At 44.6% G+C, this 23,500-nt stretch overlaps 1 protein-coding gene and 1 pseudogene across 2 annotated transcripts in view; both read right to left on the minus strand.

The window, feature by feature from the left end:
• Positions 1-23,500, minus strand: part of FANCI (FA complementation group I) — an 85,657-nt gene that overhangs the window by 60,660 nt on the left and 1,497 nt on the right. For both annotated transcript variants that reach the window (XM_075557840.1, XM_075557839.1), the window contains exons 2-10: positions 15,921-16,024; positions 11,187-11,259; positions 9,339-9,469; positions 8,764-8,920; positions 8,625-8,682; positions 7,199-7,240; positions 6,339-6,462; positions 5,762-5,847; positions 1,794-1,920 (exon numbers count right to left, since the gene is read on the minus strand). In XM_075557840.1, the coding sequence (XP_075413955.1) occupies positions 1,794-1,920; positions 5,762-5,847; positions 6,339-6,462; positions 7,199-7,240; positions 8,625-8,682; positions 8,764-8,920; positions 9,339-9,469; positions 11,187-11,259; positions 15,921-16,004 (882 nt within the window). In that variant the 5' untranslated portion in view covers positions 16,005-16,024. The remainder of the gene's footprint in view (positions 1-1,793; positions 1,921-5,761; positions 5,848-6,338; positions 6,463-7,198; positions 7,241-8,624; positions 8,683-8,763; positions 8,921-9,338; positions 9,470-11,186; positions 11,260-15,920; positions 16,025-23,500) is intronic.
• On the minus strand, positions 4,018-5,217 carry LOC142456947 (developmentally-regulated GTP-binding protein 1 pseudogene; annotated as a pseudogene).

A 23,500-nucleotide genomic window follows, 5' to 3' on the forward strand; every position in this document is an offset into this window, starting at 1 on the left:
AGGTTGTCTGCTTCTGTAATAATCTACGGCCTCGTAATTCTATGTGGGGTTGCTTGAGCCAGAATCGACTCGATGGCAGTGGGTTCAGAGTTTTATGATGGATGTACGGAACCCTGGCAGCAGAGCTTGGCTGCTCACTGAAAGGTCAGCAGCTGGAGCTCACCAGCTGCTCCACAGGGCAGAGATGGGGCTGTCAGCTCTTCCATAAGGGTTACTACACCCCTAGGGGTAGTTCTATTCTATTCTATTGGGGCGCCATGAGTCAGAATTGACTCAACCACAGGGCTTTCATGACGGATGGATATAATTAGGGAAGACAATAAATGTGAACAAGGCTATGGAGAAACGGAACACGCAGACATTGCTGGTGGAATTGTAAAACTACATGGTCACTTTGGAAAAGTTTAGAATTGTCTTTGAATTTTAAAAATAAACTTATACATGGCCCAGCAATTCCCATCCTAGGTCTCTCCCCAAATAAAATGACAACAGTTACCCACACAAAGTCTTGCATGTAAACATTCATGGCAGCGTTATTCATAATAGCCAGAAAGTGGAAATAACTCCATTGCATGCTAAGCATCTAACTAAATAAAACCGATGTACAGAAGTTATTCAGCAAAAAAAAATTTTTTTAAAGTTATTCAGCAATAAAAAAGATGAAATACTACATACTACAACATAGCTGAATCTCTCAAAAACATCATGCTAAGTAAAATAAGCCATAAGCAAAAGACCATGTGTTGTACAATTCTGCTTCAGAAACTAGACTGGTGGCTGTTTGGTCTTGGGGATGGAAATAGAGATGAAATGTAAAGGGCACGAGGCATGAGGATGCTGAAAACGTATGAACTGGATCGTGGAGGTGGCTGCAGAAAGAGACCACTTACGAAAAATCATTCACGTGTACACGCAACACGGGGGAACCTTTTGATTCATAAATTTCAATATAACTAAGCAAAAACCAACAAGATCTTTGAGGTCTACTGGAAACGACACCAGAAGAAGGAGACAGAACATGAATGCTGGAGCGTGTGTGCAGAGACGGGAACCCTCACACACTGTGGATGGGGCTGAAATTTGTGCCCGCACTATGGAAGGCAGTATGCACATCTATAAACAAATGCCAACAGGCGCCTATGGCCCAGCAACCTCTACATGAGCAGAGACCTGCACACCCATTTATCGAAGTGTCAGAGCAACAGTAGCAAAGAGATGGGAACAGCACAAATGCCTGTCTGTGGAGGAAAGGCGACGTGGATTCTGGTACATACATACAATGGGAGTGTGCATCCCTGGAAAACAAGGACGCACTGTCCAACATCGTACAACATAGACAAACTGGGAAGACACTATGCTCAGTCAAGTCAGTCCATCTCATAAAGACAAGTACTTTATAAGCCCTCCATTACAAAGGAAAAAGATCAAGAGAAATGGTTTTCACTCCAAAAGCATTGTTCTGGGGAGGCCAAGGGAATGGGGCGGGGGGGGGGGGGGGCGCGGAGGGCGGGGAGAGGAGACGGAAAGAGGAAAGGGAGAAAGGAGAAAACAAACAAATAAGAGTTCAAAATACTTATGATTTTATCTACTTCATTAGTTGACAATGAATGCCTTAGCTTCATAAAACCCCATGATACATTACTAGAAATGGGCAATATCCATAAATGAAATAGATGTTCAAGGACGCATAAGATAGTGACAGAGATAAGATTTTGAGTTCCTCCCGAGCAGTCCCCTTTCTTGTCATTAAGTAGCAAATAGCACGCTCAGATTTCACACAAAGATGCTACTACCTTTACGTGTTTCAGGAGTTCTCTGCCTAGGTCCCGATCCAATTTGATGGCAAACACAATGTGTAGGATAATGGTGCCTTCCACGTGACGGAGTTCACCTGATGGCACAGTCACAAGATCCAAGAGCCTAAACAAGTCAACAAGAAGATATGAACCACAGTCCCAGCAAGAGAAAGCAGATGCTCAGATGCACATATGCACCAAATGAAGTTGAACTCACACATTCACTGAAGTCAGGCAAATGTCGACATTCTGTGACACAATTTCTACTTCCTCCCACATACTCTCTTTCTTCGTCTTCCCTAACTCATACTACAGGGCCATCTTCTTAACTACTGAAGCCACGTGACTAGGGGTGAGTGCAGACCAGAAGCCGGAAGGGGTGCTAGAGCTAATAGCGACAGCCTGGAACTTCTTCTTCCATATGTAAAACAGAGGCAGGGCTGGGGGTGAGGCTGAAGGTGCCTGGAACAGTACCTGGCACGAGTAAACACATTGCCAATGTTTGTTTGAAAAAAAATGCGCCGTTAGCTCTCTGCACGGCACCCTTGCAGTCGGCAAGAACAAGTGCCGTACAAAAAAGGAGCTAAGAAGAAAGTGGTCGATCCATTTCCTAAGAAAGATTGATATGATGTGAAAGCAGCAGCTATGTTCAATATAATATCGGGAAAACACTAGTCAGCAGGACTCAAGGAACCACAATTGCATCTGATGGCATCCAGGGTCGAGTTTTTGAAGTGAGCCTTGCTGATCTGCAAAATGACAAGGTTGCCTTTAGAAAATCCAAGTTCAGGGCAAACACAGCCTGACCAACTTCCCCGGCATGCATCTTACGTGGGAGAAGGTGTGCTCCACGTCAAAACATGGCAGACTGCGATGGAGGCGCATGTTGATATTAAGATTACCAATGGGTGTCTGCTTCATCTGTTCTGTGTCAGATTCGGAAGACCTCTTATGCTCAGTACCAGCAGGTCCGCCAAATCCAGAAGAAAATGATGGAAATCCAAACCCGAGAGGAGCAGACAAATGACTTGAAAGAAGGGGTCAGTAAACTGATTCCAGACAGCATTGGGAAAGACACAGAAAAGGCTTGCCAGGCTATTTATCCTCTCCACGATGCATTTGTCAGGAAAATAAAGATGCTGAAAAAACCCAAGTTTGAATTGGGAAGACTCTCAGAGCTTCACGGTGAAGGTGGAAGTCCTGAAGAAACTACTGGAGATGAGACAGATGCAAACGTGGAACGAGATGATGGCTATGAGCCACCAGTTCAAGAATCTGTTAAACATTCAGACTTAATGTTGACCAAAAAAAAGGCTTATTGTGAAAAACAAAACAAACAAAAAAAAACCCAGCTTTTCTTCTTTTTAAAATAATTTTATTGGGGGCTCTTACAACTCTTATCACAATCCACACATCCATCCATTGTGTCGAGCCCATTTGTACATTTGTTACTATCATCATTCTCAAAACATTTGCTTTCTGCTTGAGCCCATGATATCAGCCCATTTTCCCCTCCCTCCCCACCCCCCCCACGAACCTTTGATAATTTATAAGTTATTTTTTCATGTTTTACACTGTCTGACGTCCCCCTTCACCCACTTTCCCTAGTCACACTTCTGACACGAATTCCACACTACCAGCCAGTCTTGTCTCTCCCTCCAAGCTATTCCAAATTACCCATCTTTCTCCATTTATGACTGCTACCCTAATCCAAGTCAGCATCACCGACAGCTTGGATTACAATAAGCTTATCACTGCTCTCCCTCTCCTACTCTACCTGTAGTTTTACTGTAGCTTCCTTTTTCACACCTTGCCACTGGCCATCCAACAGGCAATGAGGTCTTTAAACCCAAATCAGATTTCCCTAGACTGATGAAGGCTATGATTTGCTTTCCGTCTGACTGGTATCAAAGTTCATACTCTTTAGTCTTATTTAGAATTGTAGCTGAACTGGCCTGACCTGTCTTTCGGTTTTCGTCCTCGTTCACCACCCTCCCTCCTACTGCATTCAAGCTACACGGACCTTTTTGTTTCTCTGATGTGTCCTACCTGTACACTGTTCTCATCTTTTTTCTTTCCTCGCAGGTGGACCAGGTCCTTTTAGGCAGGTCAACATACAAGGTGACACCAAGATAAGATCCGAGAGGTCCAGTGTGGAAGCTTCCATTCCCCTCCCCCCGAGTCCTGGGCCAGTGGCTGCCAAAGCCAACAGGGGTCTGGGGCCGGGCACACGGTCACAAGGAACAATGATGCTGCGCTGGCCTGGAAATGGGACGATGGGAGGGTTTCACTTCTTCACAATCTGAATGACATCCTCATCCTCCAACGTGGGATCTTAACCAACTTTCTGAGGATTCTGTTTCACAGAGACCCCACACTAGAGAGTACTGAAATTCTTTGATAGGACTTTTGTCAATCTTCAGGCAGAAATCCTTCCCTGTGGTCCTGGAGTTGGGCAGCACGACTGGGAATGTACAATCTGGTAACTGACCATTGGGTCTGGCATACATCCTCATTAGTTTCCATTAATCCAGAAAGTCGTCAGAATTCAGTGATGGTTAGCAGGATGGGCACACAGTGAGGCACCCTAGAGACAATCTCTATGCAATTCCTCGGTAGAGATGGACAGGGGATGTAAACTTTTTCCTTCCGCCATGTCAATAAGGTCATCGACTGACTGCAGCATCACTGGCAGTGTCATAGCAACATCAGAGCTTTTGCATTTAGCCAGAATGTTCGGCACTGTTTCAGCATCCAGCTCACTCCGAGAGCCAGTGGCTGTGAGATTCATGCCTCCCGTGGCCGCCTTTTTTAAGTCAATGCTGGGGGAATTTCTGTTCACAAGAATGCCACAGCCTTTCAGCTTGTTTTTTAATTACCTTGAGGCTGCCCCAAGGGCTGCGGGACATTCAGAACGACCAGAATCAGGTTCCAGGTTCGGGCCATTGCAATGTTCTGGAGCTTTCTACCTATGCCACCCCTGGCACCCTTAACGACAGTGGGGAGATTCAGAAGCTGGATCTTTCTATCTGATGACACCAGGCACAATGGTCAAGGCAGTGAACTCAGAGGACGTTGCCTCGGAATCTATCCCTGCCAGATTACTGAGCAGTGTTGACATCCCCACAGTCGGAAAAGCCACAAATCCAATTCTCCCATCACCCATCTTAGCCACATAAAAACCTTCTCTTGCATTTCCCTCCTCACCCCAGCACACGCGCGAGCACGCACGCACGCACACGCACACACACCACGCCCAGCCCCACCTTCTGAAGAGCGCTCTGCGAAGCTTAGCCAAGTGAGCCTTGAGCAGCCCTAGGCGGTGTGCTGTGGCCTTGCTGTTCCTCTGAGTTTGAACCATCTTAGCTTCGATTTATGAGATCTTGGCTACGGGCTGTTTATGGTGGTGCATCAGGGGCATGAAGTGCCAGTGGCTTCCTCTCTCCCCTCCTATGCACTCTTCTCTATGCACTGTGGCTCTTTCTCATCATCTTGGTCTCAGTTAAAGTAGCATCTTCTCAGAGAGGCTTCACCTGACCACTCAGTCCTGTGCTGTCCCTATCACCCTATCCTATCATCCAGCTGCATGGCACTTTCCCTCTGAGACTTTTCTTGCTGTTTACTTACTTATCTTCCTATTTTCTTCTCGCTAAAACTTCATGAGAGCAGGGGCCTTGTCTGAGTGGTTTCCCCGAGGCAAACTAGTTTCCTGGCACAGAGCAGCCATTAAAAAACAGAGCCCCATAGCCGTCCGTGGTGCTTACAATGTACAGAACAGTTAAAGAGCACATGAACGGATTAAAGAGGCTACCCTCTCACCTGCAGACGTCAGCCCGTAAGGAAGAATCAGGGAAGCTCTGGGTGACAGTGAGGAAAGGTGTAAAAAGGGAGACAGTGAAACTACGGCATGCAATGCTGAGACAACATCGCCGAAGCGCCCTTCACTCCGATGCCGTCTTACTCACTCATCTCCACTCTGCTCTTCACGGTGCTGCTTGTCCAGCTCACTGAAGAACGCTATGACTCCTTCCAAAGCTCTCTTTTTGCTTCCCTGGGGGGGGGGGGGAATAAAGGTAAGACCTCCCCAAGGAGGGCAGGAGGACCAACATACATTTAGAGAGGGGGTTTCAACAAGTTGGTGAAAAAATGGAATTGAAAAGTAGTGGGATTTTCTCCATGAACTGTTTGAAATGCCCTGGTACTTCTAGCTTAAAGGACTCTCAAGTACAATTTAAAACAGATACACACCTATCCCCCCGAGTCACGCTCAGAACGTAGAGAACATATTCATGTCAGCACGGGGTTTTAAATATCTTGGGGTCACACTTCAAGGGGCCTACGTGCCGCCTTTGCGAGGCCTGTCTTCCTTGTGCCTAGACCACGTGGTGGCACAGGGCAAGGGCCCGTTTCCTTGGCTGAGGAGCACAGCGTTTTTACTAGAGCAGCTCACCGTACATGAGACAAGATGATGCAGGAGAGTCTGAATCAGCTCAATGACCCTACCTGTAGTCCACGCTCACAAAGAGACACTTGTATTTGTACCTTTGAGGAGAGAATCAGAAGCTGGTAGACCAGAGGCGGTATTTCTTGAAGATTCAATTTGGAGAAGACCTTCAACACCTTTTCCATCACAAACTCCAGCTCTTCGGCAGTCAGCGGGACATCCCTGTGGACCAAAGACGCTGAAGGTACAAAACACCTAACCCAGACTTGCTGCTATCAAGTCAATTCCAACTCACAGTGACCCTGGCTGATAGACAGGACTGTCCCAAAGGGCTGCCAAACCTGTAAATCTTTATGGGAACAACCTGCCAGATCGTCTGCCCGCAGAGCGGGGGGTGGGTTTGAACTGCCCACCTTTAGGTTAGCAGCTGAGTGATTTAAACACCGAGTCGCAAGGGGTCCTGTTTTCGGAAGTGCAATCTGAGATTCCTAACAGTCAAAATTTCGTTAGAAATAAGAATGTTGAGTAAGGAGTAAGGGAGTTACTGGCACATTACACCTGTCCCTTCCGATTTCTAACAAGGACCTTGACGGAGGCTCAAAAACCTTACCTAAATAAAGTGATCACAAAGTTATACTTTAAATTTAAAGCCAAAATAGGGGAGAGAGGCATCCTCCACAGAAAACAAGGAGCAAGGCTCTTCCTCGTGGGAAAGAGGTGCTGAGCTTGCTGTGCTTCAGTTGCTAACAAGGAAGCTGGCGTGAAGAACACTGGTACCACAGCGGCGCGGGTTGGGTTGCTGCCCCCTCAGCAGTTTGAGGCCACCAGCCCCTCCTAAGAAGAACACTCTCAGAGACCCGCAAGGGCTCTTTCAGTCTGCCTGAGTCCTCACCGACTTGATGGCAGGGAGTGCGGTTTGGGGAACTGCATGTAAAGAGAAAAGGGCTGATGATCTTACTTGAACATGGACGTGAGTTGGATCACATATTTCTGATCCCATCTGGATAAAGAAAATGACAAAGAATATGAACGTTTATTTCATTTTCATTTATTTCAAGATTCCTTTGTAAAATCATCAAGGAGAAACAAAACCCAGGAAATGGACTTGGCATCAATGGGACCAAAATAATGAGCTGCCATTTCAAACAACAAAATAAGACCGGCAAATCCGAAAGGCTGGCGATGCCTGAGGCTAGCAAGGGTATAAGGTAACAGGTGTTCTTCCTCTACCACCGCAGGACATATACTGATGTCACGCTTCTGGAAAGACAGGCTGGCAATATTTATTCGCTACAGAAAGGCACAAAACCACCCACCCGCCAGCCTTACTATTAGATACAAATTTTATGTACAGGTTTACAGTTACCTAGATATGTCGGGCTGTACACTCAAACAGTTTCTGTAATAGCAACACCTGACCGCAATCTAAGTACCTAGCACGTGACAACCACCCAAGCAAAATCAGAGCCAGCAGTCGACGCATTATAAGAATGACACAGAGTCTTAGTCGCTTTTCTGAAGAGAAGTGTTAAATTAAAAGTATACTACGTGTACTGCAATGTGCACTGAATACTGAATAAACCTTTTTGTGCAAATAAAAACAAATAAATGGATAAATATTCATATTTATCTAGATATTTATCTAGGATTATTGATCGAAGAAATATCAAAAACCCCAAGTCTCTGGCTTAGGTAACTCATGGTATTTCTTTCTACTTCTTTTTAATAAACTCAAGAATCACCACAGTACTTTTAATTCAGTGTTCTCTTACTTCATGGATTATGTCATAGCCATATTTTATCTGCCATGCATGTCTCTATATACAAAGGGCTACAAATTTCATGGAGTTTCTCTACTTTAATTTGTATACAAGAACTTATACTGTGTGCTTGAGTAGCTTACAAATTTTTGTGTTAAACATGTTCATGCATGCAGCCTTTTACATTTTTTTCTTAGGATAGATTCCCAGGATCACAATTTCTGGTTAAGGGATAAGAAGCTCACTTGAATATCCACCACCAAACTCCAGTAATTAAAACAAAAAAAGATTAGTAAGTGTATACACTTATTTATTTACATGTATAAAAGATGCTATAGCAGGGTGGCTTCTCTGCCCTGAGAAGTTAAGGATTGTGGGACTCCACAGTACTTAAAGAGCTAGACGGCTTTGTTAAGGATGCAAACCACCTAAACAGAAACTGTTAGGTTGTACATGTCCGTAAATTCCCTCTTATTAAACACCTCCTCATAGATTAAAAGGTCTTACAATACAAACAGATAGAAAATATCATCCGAGACATGCATTCCTGCAACAAATGGCAGCTCAATATTCAGTTACCTGTAGTTCTCAGAAAGGTTCTACACATAAATGAGAATGATTCACCTGCTAGAACAGAGAGCTTTAATCAACTTCTTCTTACATTCTTCCCCGCTCACTTCATCTAGGAAAGCAAAAGAAACTGAGATATGAATTTGATGGCATGACTAGAGAAAAAAAAAGACAAAAACTCTAAGAGAATTACCTTTTCCATAAGTCAGATTTTCTTTTTTGGTACCAAGGGCAGTGAGAATAATGGGCAATAATTCCAAAGATTTCCCATTCCTGAGACTGCCCTCTCTGATGGCATCAATAAATTCATTGGTTAAGTCAACCAGTATTGGTCCTGGAAAACTGTGAGCCTGAAAGGTCATGGGTAAAGTGTTAAGCAGAGATCCAGATGTCTGATATCTTCTCCCAAGAAATAAGCTCTTTTGCTGGATTGATGTTGACTTTTAAAACTGGCTCTTTATAGGATTCACGGAATCATTCGGCTGGTACATGTTTATCATCCTCACGGAGGGAAAGGTCGCAATCCTCTATCATCACACACGTCAATGCTTCGTATATGCCAGTCTTTAGAGACTCATACACGAGTCCAGGACTCGAACAGAAACTCGCTAAGTGGTTTACAGTGTACCCATCAAGGTTTGTTTTTAAATAAGAGCTCGTATTCATAATAGGCATTATGCTGGGTTTCACACATATAAATTTTCTTCCCTTCACACGAAGTATAAACTATCGAAATCTGCTTGCCCCAATCTTCACCTTCTCTCTTACCTCCAGCATCAGCAGTCCTACGATCTCAGACGCCACTTCCTTCTGTAAATCCCCCGATTCCACCAACTGGATACAAAATGTGTATATCTTATGTCTCCTAAGAGCTCCAGCTTCCTCCGAGCAGGTGGAGCCTGGTGGTTTTCAACAGAGAGGAAGGGGAAAAAGGAAACCTTACAAGGTTAAAGGGCAATTAAGGAAAAGACCAGTTTTCCACTTCGACATAAAAAAAGAACATCAAATAGCTTTTGTTAAGGATTCAATTTTACTTGGATCCATAATCGGTGCACATGGAAGCGGCAGTCAAGAAGTCAAAAGACGTACTGCGCTGCCGCAAGACCGCTTTCAAGTACCGAGGAGCAAAGACGTCGTCGCTTTGAGGACTGAGGCGAGCCTGACCCATGCCGGACACATGTAAACGCTGGAAGATGAATACGACGACTACGCAATAGTGGATGCCTTTGAATGCGGTGTTGTGAACAATGTTGAAAGTAGCAGGGAGTGCCAGAACCAACACATTTGTCCTGCAAAAAATACTGTTCAGGTAGAATGCATCTTCCAAAAAAGGATGGTTGAGATTTCATCTCTGCAGGGATCAACCTAGAACCCCCTCACAGGGGAACGAATAACGGAAAAGTGGGTGAGAGGGGACGGAGGATGATGTAAGAACTGGAAAGATCTATAACTTATCAAGAGTTCAAGACAGAGGGTGGGCAGGGGAGGGAAGGGGACGAAATGGGGAGCTGATATCAGGGGCTCAGGTGGGAAGAGAATGCTTTGAAAATGATGGCGGCGGCATATGTGCAAATGTACTTGACTCATTGGAGGAATGTATGGATTGTGATGAGATGTTAAGAGCCCCCAGTAAAAGTTTAATTAAAAAAGAGATTTCATCTCATGTACTTTGGATATATTATGAGGAACCAGTCTTTAGAAAAAGAGGTCAAGGTCGGTAAAGCACCAACCAAATAAGCTTCCGTTGACTCAATGCTGACTTAGTGACCCCTGACACTGTGACTGTTTACAGGAGTCAAAGGCCGTCTTCCTCCCGTGCTGGTGGCTTCAGACTGTGCACGGGGCTCCGGGGAAAGGAAGGCCCTTAACCAGCTGGAATGACACAGTGGTGGGCGGCTCCAGTGGCCTCAAACACGATGACCGTGAAGAAGGCACAGGCCTGGGCAGTGTTCCCTTCTGTTGTCCAGACTGGAGGTCACCTAACAACTCTAGCTCCTTAGAGGCGAAGGCGGTAGGATTTTTGGCTCATGTAGTTTGAACATGTTGTCAGGAGAGACCAGTCCCTGAAGAAGGACATCATGCTTGGTAAAGTAAAGAGGCAGGCCCTGGACAAGAGGCTGCAACGATGGGTTCAAACATAAGAAGGATTGTGAAGATGGCACAGGACCGGGAAGTGTCTTGCTCCTTGGTAATGAAACCTGTTATGAGTTGGAATATACTGGATGGCACCTAACAACAACAACGCTAACCTATCAGGACCCAAACACCGGCCATCTCATTAAACGCCACAGTTCCCTAGATAGTTGTGAAATATAACCAATTAAATACTAAACATTGCTCTTCTTTCTCCACGTTTTTTAAAGCTAAAGCACAAGCAAACCAAAGTGGTTTTATGAAAAGTGTTTCCGTTACCACCCCAATCCAGCAGCACAATTTCAGACAGCCCCTTCCACATTCATCAGCAAAATTATTTGAGTTCACAAGACAAGAGATTGCTGCTTTAGCTAATTCTGTGGCATCCCTCCCTCTGGGGATTCAAACAGTAAGAAAAGTAGCAATATGTGCCGACAGTAAGCAAGTGTCCGTGCAACCCCAGGGAGCATTCGTTACTGTTACCTTTAAAGATGGCTCTTAGGAGTGCTCCCGCAGCTTTGCCTTTCACTGTTTGCTTCTGGAGAAGATTAAGGAGCTGCAATCAGACAAAGTAAAAGCTGTAAGTCTCTGGCCTTGGCCCATCTCCTCTCCCCAACGACCCTACTCAATTCTCAGTGTGAAGCATATTCATCCGCTAGGTTCGTGTGTCACTCCGATACAATAGCATAGCATGTATTTAGATGAACCCATATTGAGTATGTACTAAACCAGCAGTAGGCACTGTGCTATTTTCTTGAGCGTATACACTCATTCAACATGGGCTTTATGTTTTTTTTAACAGAGTGAACAGAGCCTACAAACAGGGCAGAAAGGGCAAGGGTGATAGAACAAAAATTCAGAAAAGTACTATTTGCAAAGCAAACAAGAAAGAGGTTGAGACAGATGTTAATTGAGGAGAGGGGGACAAATGTCAACTAGCTGGGAGGAGCTTCCTGAGGTAGGTGCAGTGCTTCTAATCAGTTCGCTTCTGTTCAACTTTGTGCTGAGAAATTACATTTCTACCCCAAATATACTGAATCAGAATCTTAGTGGGCTACAGGGCCAGGCCAAATCAGAGCCAAACTGATCCCTCACTAGGATGTGCTACAGAGAGCAACACTATACCCATGGGTTGGGCAGAGGGGCCGGCCTGCCACGCCCACACGGAAGCAAACCAAGACGGAAAAAGAGAGTGAGGGTCTAGACCCCATATCTGCACTCCAAGCCCAGAGACGAGGTCCCTGCACAGAGTTGCTAAGGCACAGAGAGGGCTGTAGGGCCAACAAGAGCTCAAGATGGCGCAAAAGGGAACAAAGGAGCTGATACCATGGGCGCAAATAGAAAGTAAATGTTTAGAAAATAATTATGGTAACATATGTACAAATATGCTTGATACAACTGATGTATGGAATGTTATAAGAGCTTTAAGAGTCCCCAATAAAATCTTAAAAAAAAAAAAAGAAACTTAACAAGTTCATCTGGAGATAGGTATGCACATCTGGGGAACTTACTAAAACACAGAATCTGGTTTGGTCTATTTAGGGGAAGGGGCCCTGGTGATTCAAGTGACTCTTACATATCTCCTGGTGATGCTTATGTATTCACATATATGACACAGAGTCTGATCCAGAATATCTCAGATGGAATAGTGAATTCTCCACTAGGGGTCAAACCAGAACAGACTGCTTTGAAGGCCTGGGTCAGTGACATTTGGAGAGCTAGTTAGTAAAAGTGAGAAAAACATTCTAGACAGAGTTCCCATGAAAGGCAAGGAGAGGAGGCAACAAGTGTGCCATGTTTGAGGGGCTGAAAAGGAAGGCCAATGTGGTTGGCAGCAAGGACTAGAGGAACATAGTAGTTTGGGAGTGGCCATCGAAGGTACAACTATTAGACTCTACTCATTCAGAATGAAAGAGAAAGACAGAGAGCAAAGACTCACAGAAAAACTACACAACTAAAAGTCTACACGAACCATGAGTGTCATGTACTGAAACTAGGGGAACTAGAAGGTGCCTGGCTACCACCACCACCCATTCTGTTCAAGTCCTAACAGATGGTCCTGACAGACAGGAAGAAAAAACACAGACTACAACCTCAAGTTCATATGATACACAGACTTCTTAGAGGGTATGAAATCAGGGAACTTCCCAAAGTTATAGCCTCAAGAAACTCTTCAAACTTTCAATTAAAACTTACCACCAACCACTCCGTGGGAGGCAGACGAGGCTTTCTACTCCTGTAAAGCTTACTCTTTCAGGCTAAATAGCACAATGACTCACAAAATAAAAAGTATCACTCATGAGGACAGTTGCCCCTTGGTATCCACAGAGGGACTGGTTCCAGGACCCCTGAAGATAGCAAGGTCCACAGATGCTCAAATCTCTTGCATAAAATGGCAATAATTTTTGTATATAATCACTGCATTCTTTTAATCATCTTTACATTACTTATAATACCTAATGTCATGTCAACAGAATTTTATTCTTCCTCTTAGTCTTTGAGGGACTGTTTTGACTACTTACGGCAATTATTTTTTAGGAACCATATTTCCCCCTGCAAATATTTTCAATCTAGCTTGTTGAATACATGGATGTGGAACTCACAGGTACAGAGGGCCAAGTAAAGAATGCTCCTTTAAAAATCATCTACACGAGACCAAGATGCCAACAATTAATTTAAAACAAAGATGAGAAGGTAAGGGGACAGGAAAAAACAGATGTCTGTAAACAAAACGGTCTGAGCATCAATAATAAGACCTTTCATGTACTGTGAAGAATTTAACAATGTCAAGGGGGTGGGGAGTCGAAGTGGAGACCCAAGCCCATCTGCAGAAAACTGGACATCCCCGCATGAAGGGTCACAAAGAAGGGATGAGTCAGCTGGGGTGCAGTATGGCACTGACGAAACATACATTACTCTACTTGTTTAACGCTACACACACACACACAAAATCATGACCCCAGTTCTACCTTACAAATCTGGCTAGACTGGAGCATGTCCATTGGTATCGGTAAGAGTTCTCGACATACAGAATCCGGGACAGAAAAACCCCTCAAAAACAATAATGGGAATAGGGATACCATGAGGGTAGGCGGAAGGTGCGGGGAGAAAAGGGGAACCTATCACAATGACGGATGTATAACATACACCCCGCTCCTCCCCGCCATGAGGAGGATGAACAACAGTAACAGAGATGAAGGTGGACAGCAGATGGTGTAATAATAATTTATAATTTATCAAGGTGTCAAAGGGTGGGAGGGTAGGGGCGGGAAGAGAAAATGAGGAGCTGATACCAAGGGCTCAAGTAGAAAACAAATGTTTTGAAAAGGATGATGGCAACATATGTACAAATGTGTTTGATAACTGACATATGGATTGTTTTAAGAGCTGTTAAGAGTCAAAGGTCTGACCAATAAGGTCAAAGGTTTGAAGGTAAACAAGTGGCCATCTAGCTGACAAGCAACAAAGCCCACATGGAAGAAGCACATCCGCCTGTGTGATTAGAGGTGTTGATGGGATCAGGTATCAGGCATCAAAGAACAAAAAAATCATCTCATTGTGAATGAAGGAGAGTGCAGGTTGGGGACCCAAAGCCCATCTGTAGGCAACTGAGCATCCCCTTACAGAAGGGTTGCTGGGAGGAGACGAGCCAGTCAGGGTGCAGTGTAGCAATGATGAAATATACAACTTTCCTCTAGTTCTTAAATGCTTCCTCCCCGACCCCCACTATCATGATCCCAATTCTACTTTACAAATCTGGCTAGACCAGAGAATGTGCACTGGTACAGATAGGAACTAGAAACACAGGGAATCCAGGACAGATGATCCCCTCAGGACCAGTGCTGAGAGTGGTGATACCAGGAGGGTGGAGGGAAAGTGGGATAGAAAGAGAGAACCAATTGCAAGGATCTACATATAACCTCTTCCTTGGGGGATGGACAAAAAGGTGGGTGAAGGGAGACGTTGGACACTAAGATATGACAAAATAATAATTTATAAATTATCAAGGGTTCATGAAGGAGGGGGGAGGTAGGGAAAAAAACTGAAGAGCTGATACCAAGGGCTCAAGTAGAAAGCAAATGTTTTGAGGATGGTGATGGCAACAAATGTACAAATGTGCTTGATGCACAACAGATGTATGTATGGATTGTGATAAAGAGTTGTACGAGCCCCTATAAAATTTTTTGTTAAAATGTGGCTTTGGAATGATTAGAACTCAGGTATCCTAACCTCTAGATCAGGCTGGTTGGTACTCCTCTACCCCCACCCTCGCTTGCTGAGGTAGCTGGTGAGGAGGAACATGAGGGGGCGAAACAGACCCGGGTCTCTTTGAAGCAGTGGTTCTCAACCTTCCTAAGGCCACGACCCTTTAATACAGGTCCTCATGTGGTGGTGACCCCCAACCATAAAATTATTTTCACTGCTACTTCATAATTGTAATTTTGCTACTGTGATGAATCGTCGTGTACATATCTGATATGCAGGGTGTATTTTCATTGTGACAAATTGAACATTAAAGCATAGTGATTAATCACAAAAACAATATGTAATTATATAGTGGAAATATTTATTTCTAATGACAAATAAATGAAATTTTGTCTTGAAAAAAGAAAGAGTCCCCAATAAAATGACTTATTTAAAAAAATGTAACATATGGTAGCCCACTAAAAAGGAGGGGGGGAAAATGAAAAAAAAAAAAAGTAACAATGTCACTTAATAATTTGTGGAGCAATGCAGTTAGATACATTGTTTTAAAAGTCACCCTAGCTTTTGTTAGGGAACGGGTTGTAGGGGGTTAGAGAGAAAAAGGGACACCTATTAAGTGACAGATTCAATGTCACCAAAGTGAGAGTAGGAGAAACGAAGGTTGAGTCAAGGTTCAGTTGAGAAATGCCATCAATAGGACTTCCAATTGGTTTGGAAGAGAAGGGAGGTAGGGATAAAGGAAAAGAACAAATCCTCCTAAAATGTTTGGCTTATGCAATAAACTGGGTGGAGTGAGTCGTGGGGGGCCATCATCCAGGAACAAGGGGAAACTTGGGATTACACAACACTCAAATCACCCAGAGGACTTGTGAAACGGATGCCTGGGTTTCAGCCCCCATTTCGGATGCAGTCGTTTGGCATGGGACCAAGAACCACAGTTCTGGATTTCCAAGGAGGGGCGTCAGCCAGGCAAGCAGGTAAGCAAGAGAGCTCGCCTGTCCCAATACTCACGTCATCTTTTTTCAGGTTTTGCAGAAACTCCTGCAGTTTGTCTGGTGATTTTTCTGCTGCTAGGGATAAAATTTTCTCATCCATCGTCGCTCATTTCAAGAAAACTGAAAAGGAAGATGTGAAGAGCTGGATGAAACGCCCAGAAGTAAGTTTGATTTGATCCCCTCTCCTAGCTGTTCACCCCATCATGCATCTGTCAGTTTGTCACACTGTGGCATCTTGTATATGTATTACTGTGATGCTGGAAGTCGTCCTACCAGTATTTCAAATACCAGATGGGCCACTCAAGGTGAACAGGTGTCAGCAGAGCTTCCAGACTAAGACTTCTGAAAAATTAGTTACTGAAAACCTTCTGGATAGCAGCAGAACATAGTCTGATAAAGTGGAGAAGATGCCCACCTGGGGCTATAAGGCACTCAAAATATGACTAGAGTTGAGCTGCCTCCTCCTAATAAACAATCTTAATAATGTGGACAGAGTAAAGCTTCTACCTTCATTGGCTGATGGAGCATGATTCCAAATGAGAAGACAGAAATAATCATCCACTAGTAACTAGGACGGGGAGTGTGCAAAGTATGACTCTAGGAAAATTGAAAGTCATGAAAATGAAGTGGATTGCACAAAGACCAATACCCGAAGCATGAATCTTGGCCATTCTGAGTCAGCCCGTCATGTGGTTTACTGCGCCGAGAATGACACATTCAAGAGAAATGTTGTCACGTTCATCATCAAAATGAACATTTCAAGATGCTATCTCAAAGCATCAAGCTATTTGTGATAAGATAAAAGCACAAAACATCACTTACAGAAAAGAACCACTAATATTACCAAACTTTATGTACCAACCACTAAAGCCAATAATGAAGATTAAAGAGTCATACCACTTCTTGCAACCTAAAATTGATTGGAACCTGAAAGTTGGAGACCAAGTGGAAGGATAAGTAGTTGGAAAATAAGGGCTTAGTGAAACAATCAGTGCTGCAGACACGCAATATAACTTTGTAATACTACAGACTTCCTGATTGCAATTCTTTTTTAATGACATAAAATGATGACTATTTAAATAGACCTTGCAAGATGAAATCGACTGGAATTCAATCAACGGTGTCTGGGCAAACAGATGATAGAGAAATTCAGCATCTTTGGCCAAAGCAAGGTCAGAGGCTGACTGTGGAACAGACCACGAATTGTTCATACAAGTCTTAGGGGAAGGGGAAGGAAATGAAAACAAATCCACGAGTCAAAATATGACCCTGGGTATATCCCACCTGAATTCAGAGACCGCCTCAACAACAGATTGGATGCACTGCACATTATCAAGGACCAGAGGAGTAACATCCAAGAGCATCATGCACCGAGAGCAGAATGTATTTAAAAGACAGGAAAGAAAAACAAACAAAACGGATGTAGGAAGAGACCCTCAGACTTGCTCTTGACTATAGAGAAGCTGAAGCGAATGAAGGAACTGATGAAGTCGAAGAGCTAAACAGAAAGGCTCAAAGTGAAGCTTGAGAAGAAGAGAGTCAAATGTTATAAAGAAAGGCACAAGAGCTGGGACTGGTAAACCAAAAGGAAAGTGCATGGCCAGCATTTCTCAAGCTGAAAGGTTTTTAAAAAGTGGGAGAGCTGTCAATCCCATGGGCAAAATTCTGACTGATTCTGGAAGCACAAGAAAAAACATGGAAGGAATAGTTAATGTGCCAAAATGAGCGGCCTCCCATTCAACCATTTCAAGAAGTGACACATGATCGAGGGCTGATGGCAACAAGAGGTGCAAGTCACGCTGAAAGCACTGGCACAGAGCAATGCCAGTGGGAATGGTTTACCACGGATGCCACGCCAGAGGTACGCACCTCTGCGCCCGACATCTGAAAGACAGCTACCTGGCCAACCAACTAGGCGGGTTAAAAACCCAACTTACTGCGTTTGCGTCTGTTTTGACTTAGAGCGACGCTGCAGGACAGAACTGCCCCTGTGGGTTTCTGAGACGAGCTCTCGACAGGAGTGGAAAGGCTCCTCCTCCTCCTGTGCAGTGGCTAGGAAATGAGCCAACTAGAAGAGATCCATATTTGCACCCATTCCAAACGAAGGTGATCCCATGGAATGTGAAAATCATCGGCAATGTCATTAACATCACACAGAAGGGAAATTTTGCTGAAGATCATTCAAAATCCGCTGTGGCTGGACGCTGCTGCAAAGCTGGCAGGAATCCATGCTAGATTCAGGCCAGCGTGCGGAATAAGGAATGTGGAATCACTGCTGACGTCAGGGGGATCTTAACCGTGAGTAAGATGGTCATTTGTGGAATTTTATTTTTTTCACTCTGCAAAGGTATTTGACTTTGTGGACAATAACAAATTATGGATAATATTGCAAAGAATGGAAATCCAGAAAACTTAATTGTGCTCTGTGAACCTGTACAGAGGCCAGGACGTAGCTGTTCAAACAGAACATGGGGCTACTACCTGGGTTCAAACGAGGAAAGGTATTATTCAGGCTTGTAGCCTTTCACCAAACTCAACAGATCTGAAGTATATGAAAAAGATGCAGCAGCAGGACTGAAGAAAGGCTTACCACCTGTAATATGCAGATGGCTTAACCTTGCTGGCTGAAAGGGATGAGGACTTAAAGCATTTGCTGATGAGAACCAGAGATTACCAGCAGTGAGTCTGGATCACACTTCAGTGTAAAGGAAACAAAAACTTCATAAATGGACCAATAGACAGCATCAAGATAGATGGAGAAAAGACTGAATTGTCAAAGGCTCATTCTACTCGGACCCACAATAAACTCTCATGGAAAAAGCAGTAGAAAGAGACTGTACTCGGCAAATCTGCTGCCGAAGACGTCTTTAGAGTGGTACAGAGCAGACTTTCCTAAAGACCATGAACTGGGCAGTTATGCCATTCAGATCCTCTACAACAAAGAACAAAGGCACAGAGGTCAAGAGAAACAGATGCAGAGGACAGTTCTAGAATCCCGAGCTTATCCAAAGTAAACCAATCTACAAGATTGAGAATAGGGAAACGGAGATATCAATTTGTAATAAAGACAATTAAAGTGAACAGAGGGAGTTGTGTAGTCATAGGACTTTCAAATGGAGAGGAAGTAAAAAAGATACCAAGGTAGAACACACTACTGTAAACGTAGGAAGAAATGAACAAATAGAGTAACCTACAAGAAAATGAATAAGCACGACAAAATAAGAGGGTAAAATCATAAAGATCTGCTGTTACTGTTAGGTGCTGTCAGTCAGCTCCGACACACAGTGACCCTATGCACAAGGAGAACAAAGCACTGCCCAGTCCCGTGCCACCCTCACAACGGTTGCTGTGCGCGAGCCCACTGTTGTAGCCACTGTCAACCCAGCTCATCGAGGGCCTTCCTTTTCCACTGCCCTGTTACTGTACCACGCGTGCTGTCTCTTTCCGGGGACTGGTCTCTCCCGACAACACGGCGAAAATGTGAGACTCGCCATCCTTGCTTCTAAGCAGCCGTTTGACTACACTTCTTCCGAGGCGGATTTATTGGTTGTTCTGGCAGTCCGTGGTCCGTTCCATCTCCTTTGCCCGCACAACTCAAAGGCAACCCTTCTTCTTCGATCTGCCTTCTTCAGTGTCCAACATTCAATTCAAACGAGATCATGGAAAATACCACGTCTTGTGTGTCAAGTGCACCCTTGTCCACAAAGTGACATCTTTGCTTTCAACTCTTGCAGCAGATTTGATCTTCTGATTGTTGCTTTCATGAGCATTGATTGTGGATGCAACAAGACAAAATCCTTGACAACTTCAATCTTCTCTCCGTTTATCCTGTCAGGTTAAACGGGTTGTTTTTATCTTCACCTTGAGTTGTAAACCACACTGAAGGCTATAATTGCTTTTCATCAGCAAGTGCTTCTAGTCTTCCTCATTTTCAGCAAGCAAGGTGTCATCTGCATATCACAAGCTGTTCCTAAGTGTGTTAATCTGGGTGCTTAATAGAGAAACAAATCCACAGAAACTCATGTATAGGAGAGAGTTTTATATAACGGTTAAGTGCACATCAAGAAAACATCCCAACCCAGTGCTGCCCAAGCCCACAAGTCCAACATTAACCCATATGTTCAACACCAATCTACAAAGTCCTCCTCCATCTCACAAAACAGACGCAATGATGCCGACTGCAGGGGGAAAGGCGAATCAGTGAATGTATAAACATCTCAGCGCTGGCAGGGGTCTCCACACGGGTGCTCTAGTACCTTCAGGTGTGTCTTGCAGGAAGTGAGCCTTGCCAGATAAAGCAGAGAACTGGCTAAGGCAGCTGCACCCTGGTTCAACCATCAGAAAGCAAGAGACCTGAGAACTAGAAAGGCGAGGCTCACCGAGCCATTTATCCTTCTGCCCTTCAATTAACCCCATGTGTGTTTATCAGCCAGGTGGGCACAATAAACTACCTACCTCAATCCACCCCTTGCCAACCTGGTACCTGTACATAATTCTTTAGCTTCACCATTGAAATTAAGTACCACCTACACCTTAATCCTATAATCCTGTGAATATGTTCCCCCACCTATGAAAGTTTGTAAGCCAACCACTTCATGCCTTTATGCCCCCAATTTGGGTTATCCAATTTATATACTGCCCACTTACATCAACCCAGTGCTCTGAAGAGACAATAGTTGGAACCTTGTGAAGTCTGCATCCATAAGCAAAGTCAAATATGGACAGACCATCCATAAAGTCAGCAACAATGTGCACCAGTTCACAGGCTCAAAAATCTCCATCTGGTCGGGTTCTGGTCCTCAATGTGGGCTGCCTCACTCAACCTCCACAGCCTCACTCAGCCTCTGGTCAACTCAATATGGGCTGCCTCCACTCAGCCCATTGGTCGCCTCGCCTTTAGACCAGGGGTCCTCAAACTTTTTAAACAGGGGCCAGTTCACTGTCCCTCAGTGTCGCGCGCTCAGTCTCGCCAGCAAGAAGGACGCGCCATAACAGGATTCTTCCACAGGCGTTTAATGCGGGTTCGATTTGCAGATGCGGCAAAAGACCCCGAAGCCCCAAACTACTGCTGCTTATATGCGCTCTATGGGGACGTGCTGTGCATTGATTGGTGCGTTCGCCAGAACCCTTATTACCATACTCCAGGGTGGAGTTATGACTACGTCATCTAAGCAGTGCGCATGCTCTAAGTGGTTGTTTACCACTTAACTGGGCCACCGCCCTGACTGCCCGGCGCCATCTTGTAATGGCGGCGAGAGCTGCGGCTTCCCACACCTCAGACCCATTGGAGGGTAGGACTATAGTTAAAAAAATAACTATGAGCAAATTCCTATGCACACTGCACATCTTATTTGAAAGTAAAGAAACAAAACGGGGCAAAAACACCTGGCCTCAGCAGGCCGCATGTGGCCCGCAAGCCGTAGTTTGAGGACCCCTGCTTTAGACCATGGCCTCTCACCAATATTCAACAAGCCTAGCCACCTCATGCTAGGTCATGAACTTTAGACCAGTCAACCCACTCGTCTTCCCCCCTTTTTACCCCTGTAAACAAGTCCACAGGTGTCAGTGGCCAAACTCAACCCGTCTCTTTATTGCTGCATTTCTCCCACTTCCACTCAACAAGTGGATCCAGGTGGTCACCTAACCTAGCAAGTATTTCAGCCTGCTCACAGACTCCCTTAAACATTCAGTACCAGAGACTTTTCTTCATGGTTCCAGATTTTTTCCTGCTTCTGACAAATACTACTGGTTCCTGAGTACTCCAAAGCACTGGGTGGGGCAGATCTTTTCAAAGCTTTCTTTGCAGGCATAGCCTAAACCCATCTAAAGATCTATTTTAATGGCTGAAATTAAGTGGTCTTACAAACTTTCTATTTTCCTACTTCCTATATTTTCCCCAGAAAACAACAGAGTAAAGTGTGGCTTTACCTGACCTCTGGCTAGACAAAGAAAAAGTACCATGAGGGAGAGATCAAACAAACATCTACTCTCCATCCTATGATTTGTTTCTCCAGGACCCCACTGCCAAGGTACCATAATGTGTTACTCTGGGTACTTCAGAGAAACAAATCCACAGAAACTCATGTATAGGAGAGAGTTTTATATAAAGGTTAAGTGCACATCAAGAAAACATCCCAACCCAGTGCTGCCCAAGCCCACAGTCCAACATTAGCCCATATGTTCAACACCAATCCACAAAGTCCTCCTCCATCTCACAAAACAGATGCAATGATGCCGACTGCAGGAGGAAAGCCGAATCAGTGAATGTATAAGCATCTCGGCGCTGGCAGGGGTCTCCACCCGGCTGCTCCAGCACCCAGGGCTGCATCGGGGTAGGTCCATGTGGCTTCTCCTCAGGGATGTCTTGCAGGAAGTGAGCCTTGCCAGCTGGAGCAGGGAACTGGCTAAGGCAGCTGCACCCTGGTGGGACCATCAGAAAGCAAGAGACCCTAGAACTAGAAAGGCGAGGTTCACTGAGCCATTTAGCGATCTGCCCTTCAATTAACCCCACGTTTACTGGCCAGGTTGGCACAATAAACTATCTCAGTAAGTCTTCCTCCAATCCTGATACACATTCCTCTTCACATAACCCAGCTTCTCTGATTATTTGCTCAGCAAACCAATTGAATATAGAGTGGATACAGCGCTGATGCACATCTTTCTTGATTTTAAACCATACAGTATGGCTTTGTTCTGTTCAAACAATTGCTTCTTGATCCATGTACAGGTTCCACAGCAGCACAACTGAGTGTTCTGGGACTCCCATTCGTCTCAAGACTATCCAGTGTGTGATGGTCCACACAGTTGAAAGCCTTGGCAGAGTCAATAAACCCCGGCATTTTTCTGGTAGTCGCTGCTTTCAGCCAAGCCCCAGCCAACATCAGCAAGGATAGTCCTTGTTGCAGATCCCCTTCTGACTCCAGCCTGAATCTTAGTTAACACACTGCTGTCCACGAGAGCTAAAGCATGACCTTGACTCTATTCCGCCCGAATTTAGAGACCACCTCAAGAATAGAGGCCCTGGTGGCTTAGTGGCTTATGTGTTTGGCTGCAGACTTCGAGCAGTTCGAAACAATCAGTAGCTCTGGGGGAGAAAGACAACACTTTCTGCTTCTGTAAAGATTTAGTCTCAGAAACCCATGCAGGCAGATCTACTCTGCCCTATAGGGTCGCTATAAACCAGAATGGACTAGATGACAGTGAGCTAAAGTGAAAAGGAGAAATGACAAAGTAAAAGAGTCGTGCAGCATCTCCATGATACGATCGCCGAAGACAAACGGTGTATAAGCAAATGTGGAGAAGTTAGCTGATGGTGCCTATCAAAAGAAATAGTGTCTGGGGTCTTAAAGGCTTGAAGGTGAACAAGTGGCCATCTAGCTCAGAAGCAATAAAGCCCACATGGAAGAAGCACACCAGCCTGTGTGGTCACGAGGTGCCAAAGGGACCAGGTATAAGGCATCATGCGAAAAAAAGAAAAAGAATATATATATATATACACACACCATATATATATATATATACACACCATAGTGAATGAAGGGGGAAGTGCAGAGTGGAGACCCAGGACCCATTTGTCGGCCACTGGAGATCCCCTCA

This window comes from Tenrec ecaudatus, chromosome 9 (assembly GCF_050624435.1).
Source record: "Tenrec ecaudatus isolate mTenEca1 chromosome 9, mTenEca1.hap1, whole genome shotgun sequence".
NCBI lineage: Eukaryota > Metazoa > Chordata > Mammalia > Afrosoricida > Tenrecidae > Tenrec > Tenrec ecaudatus.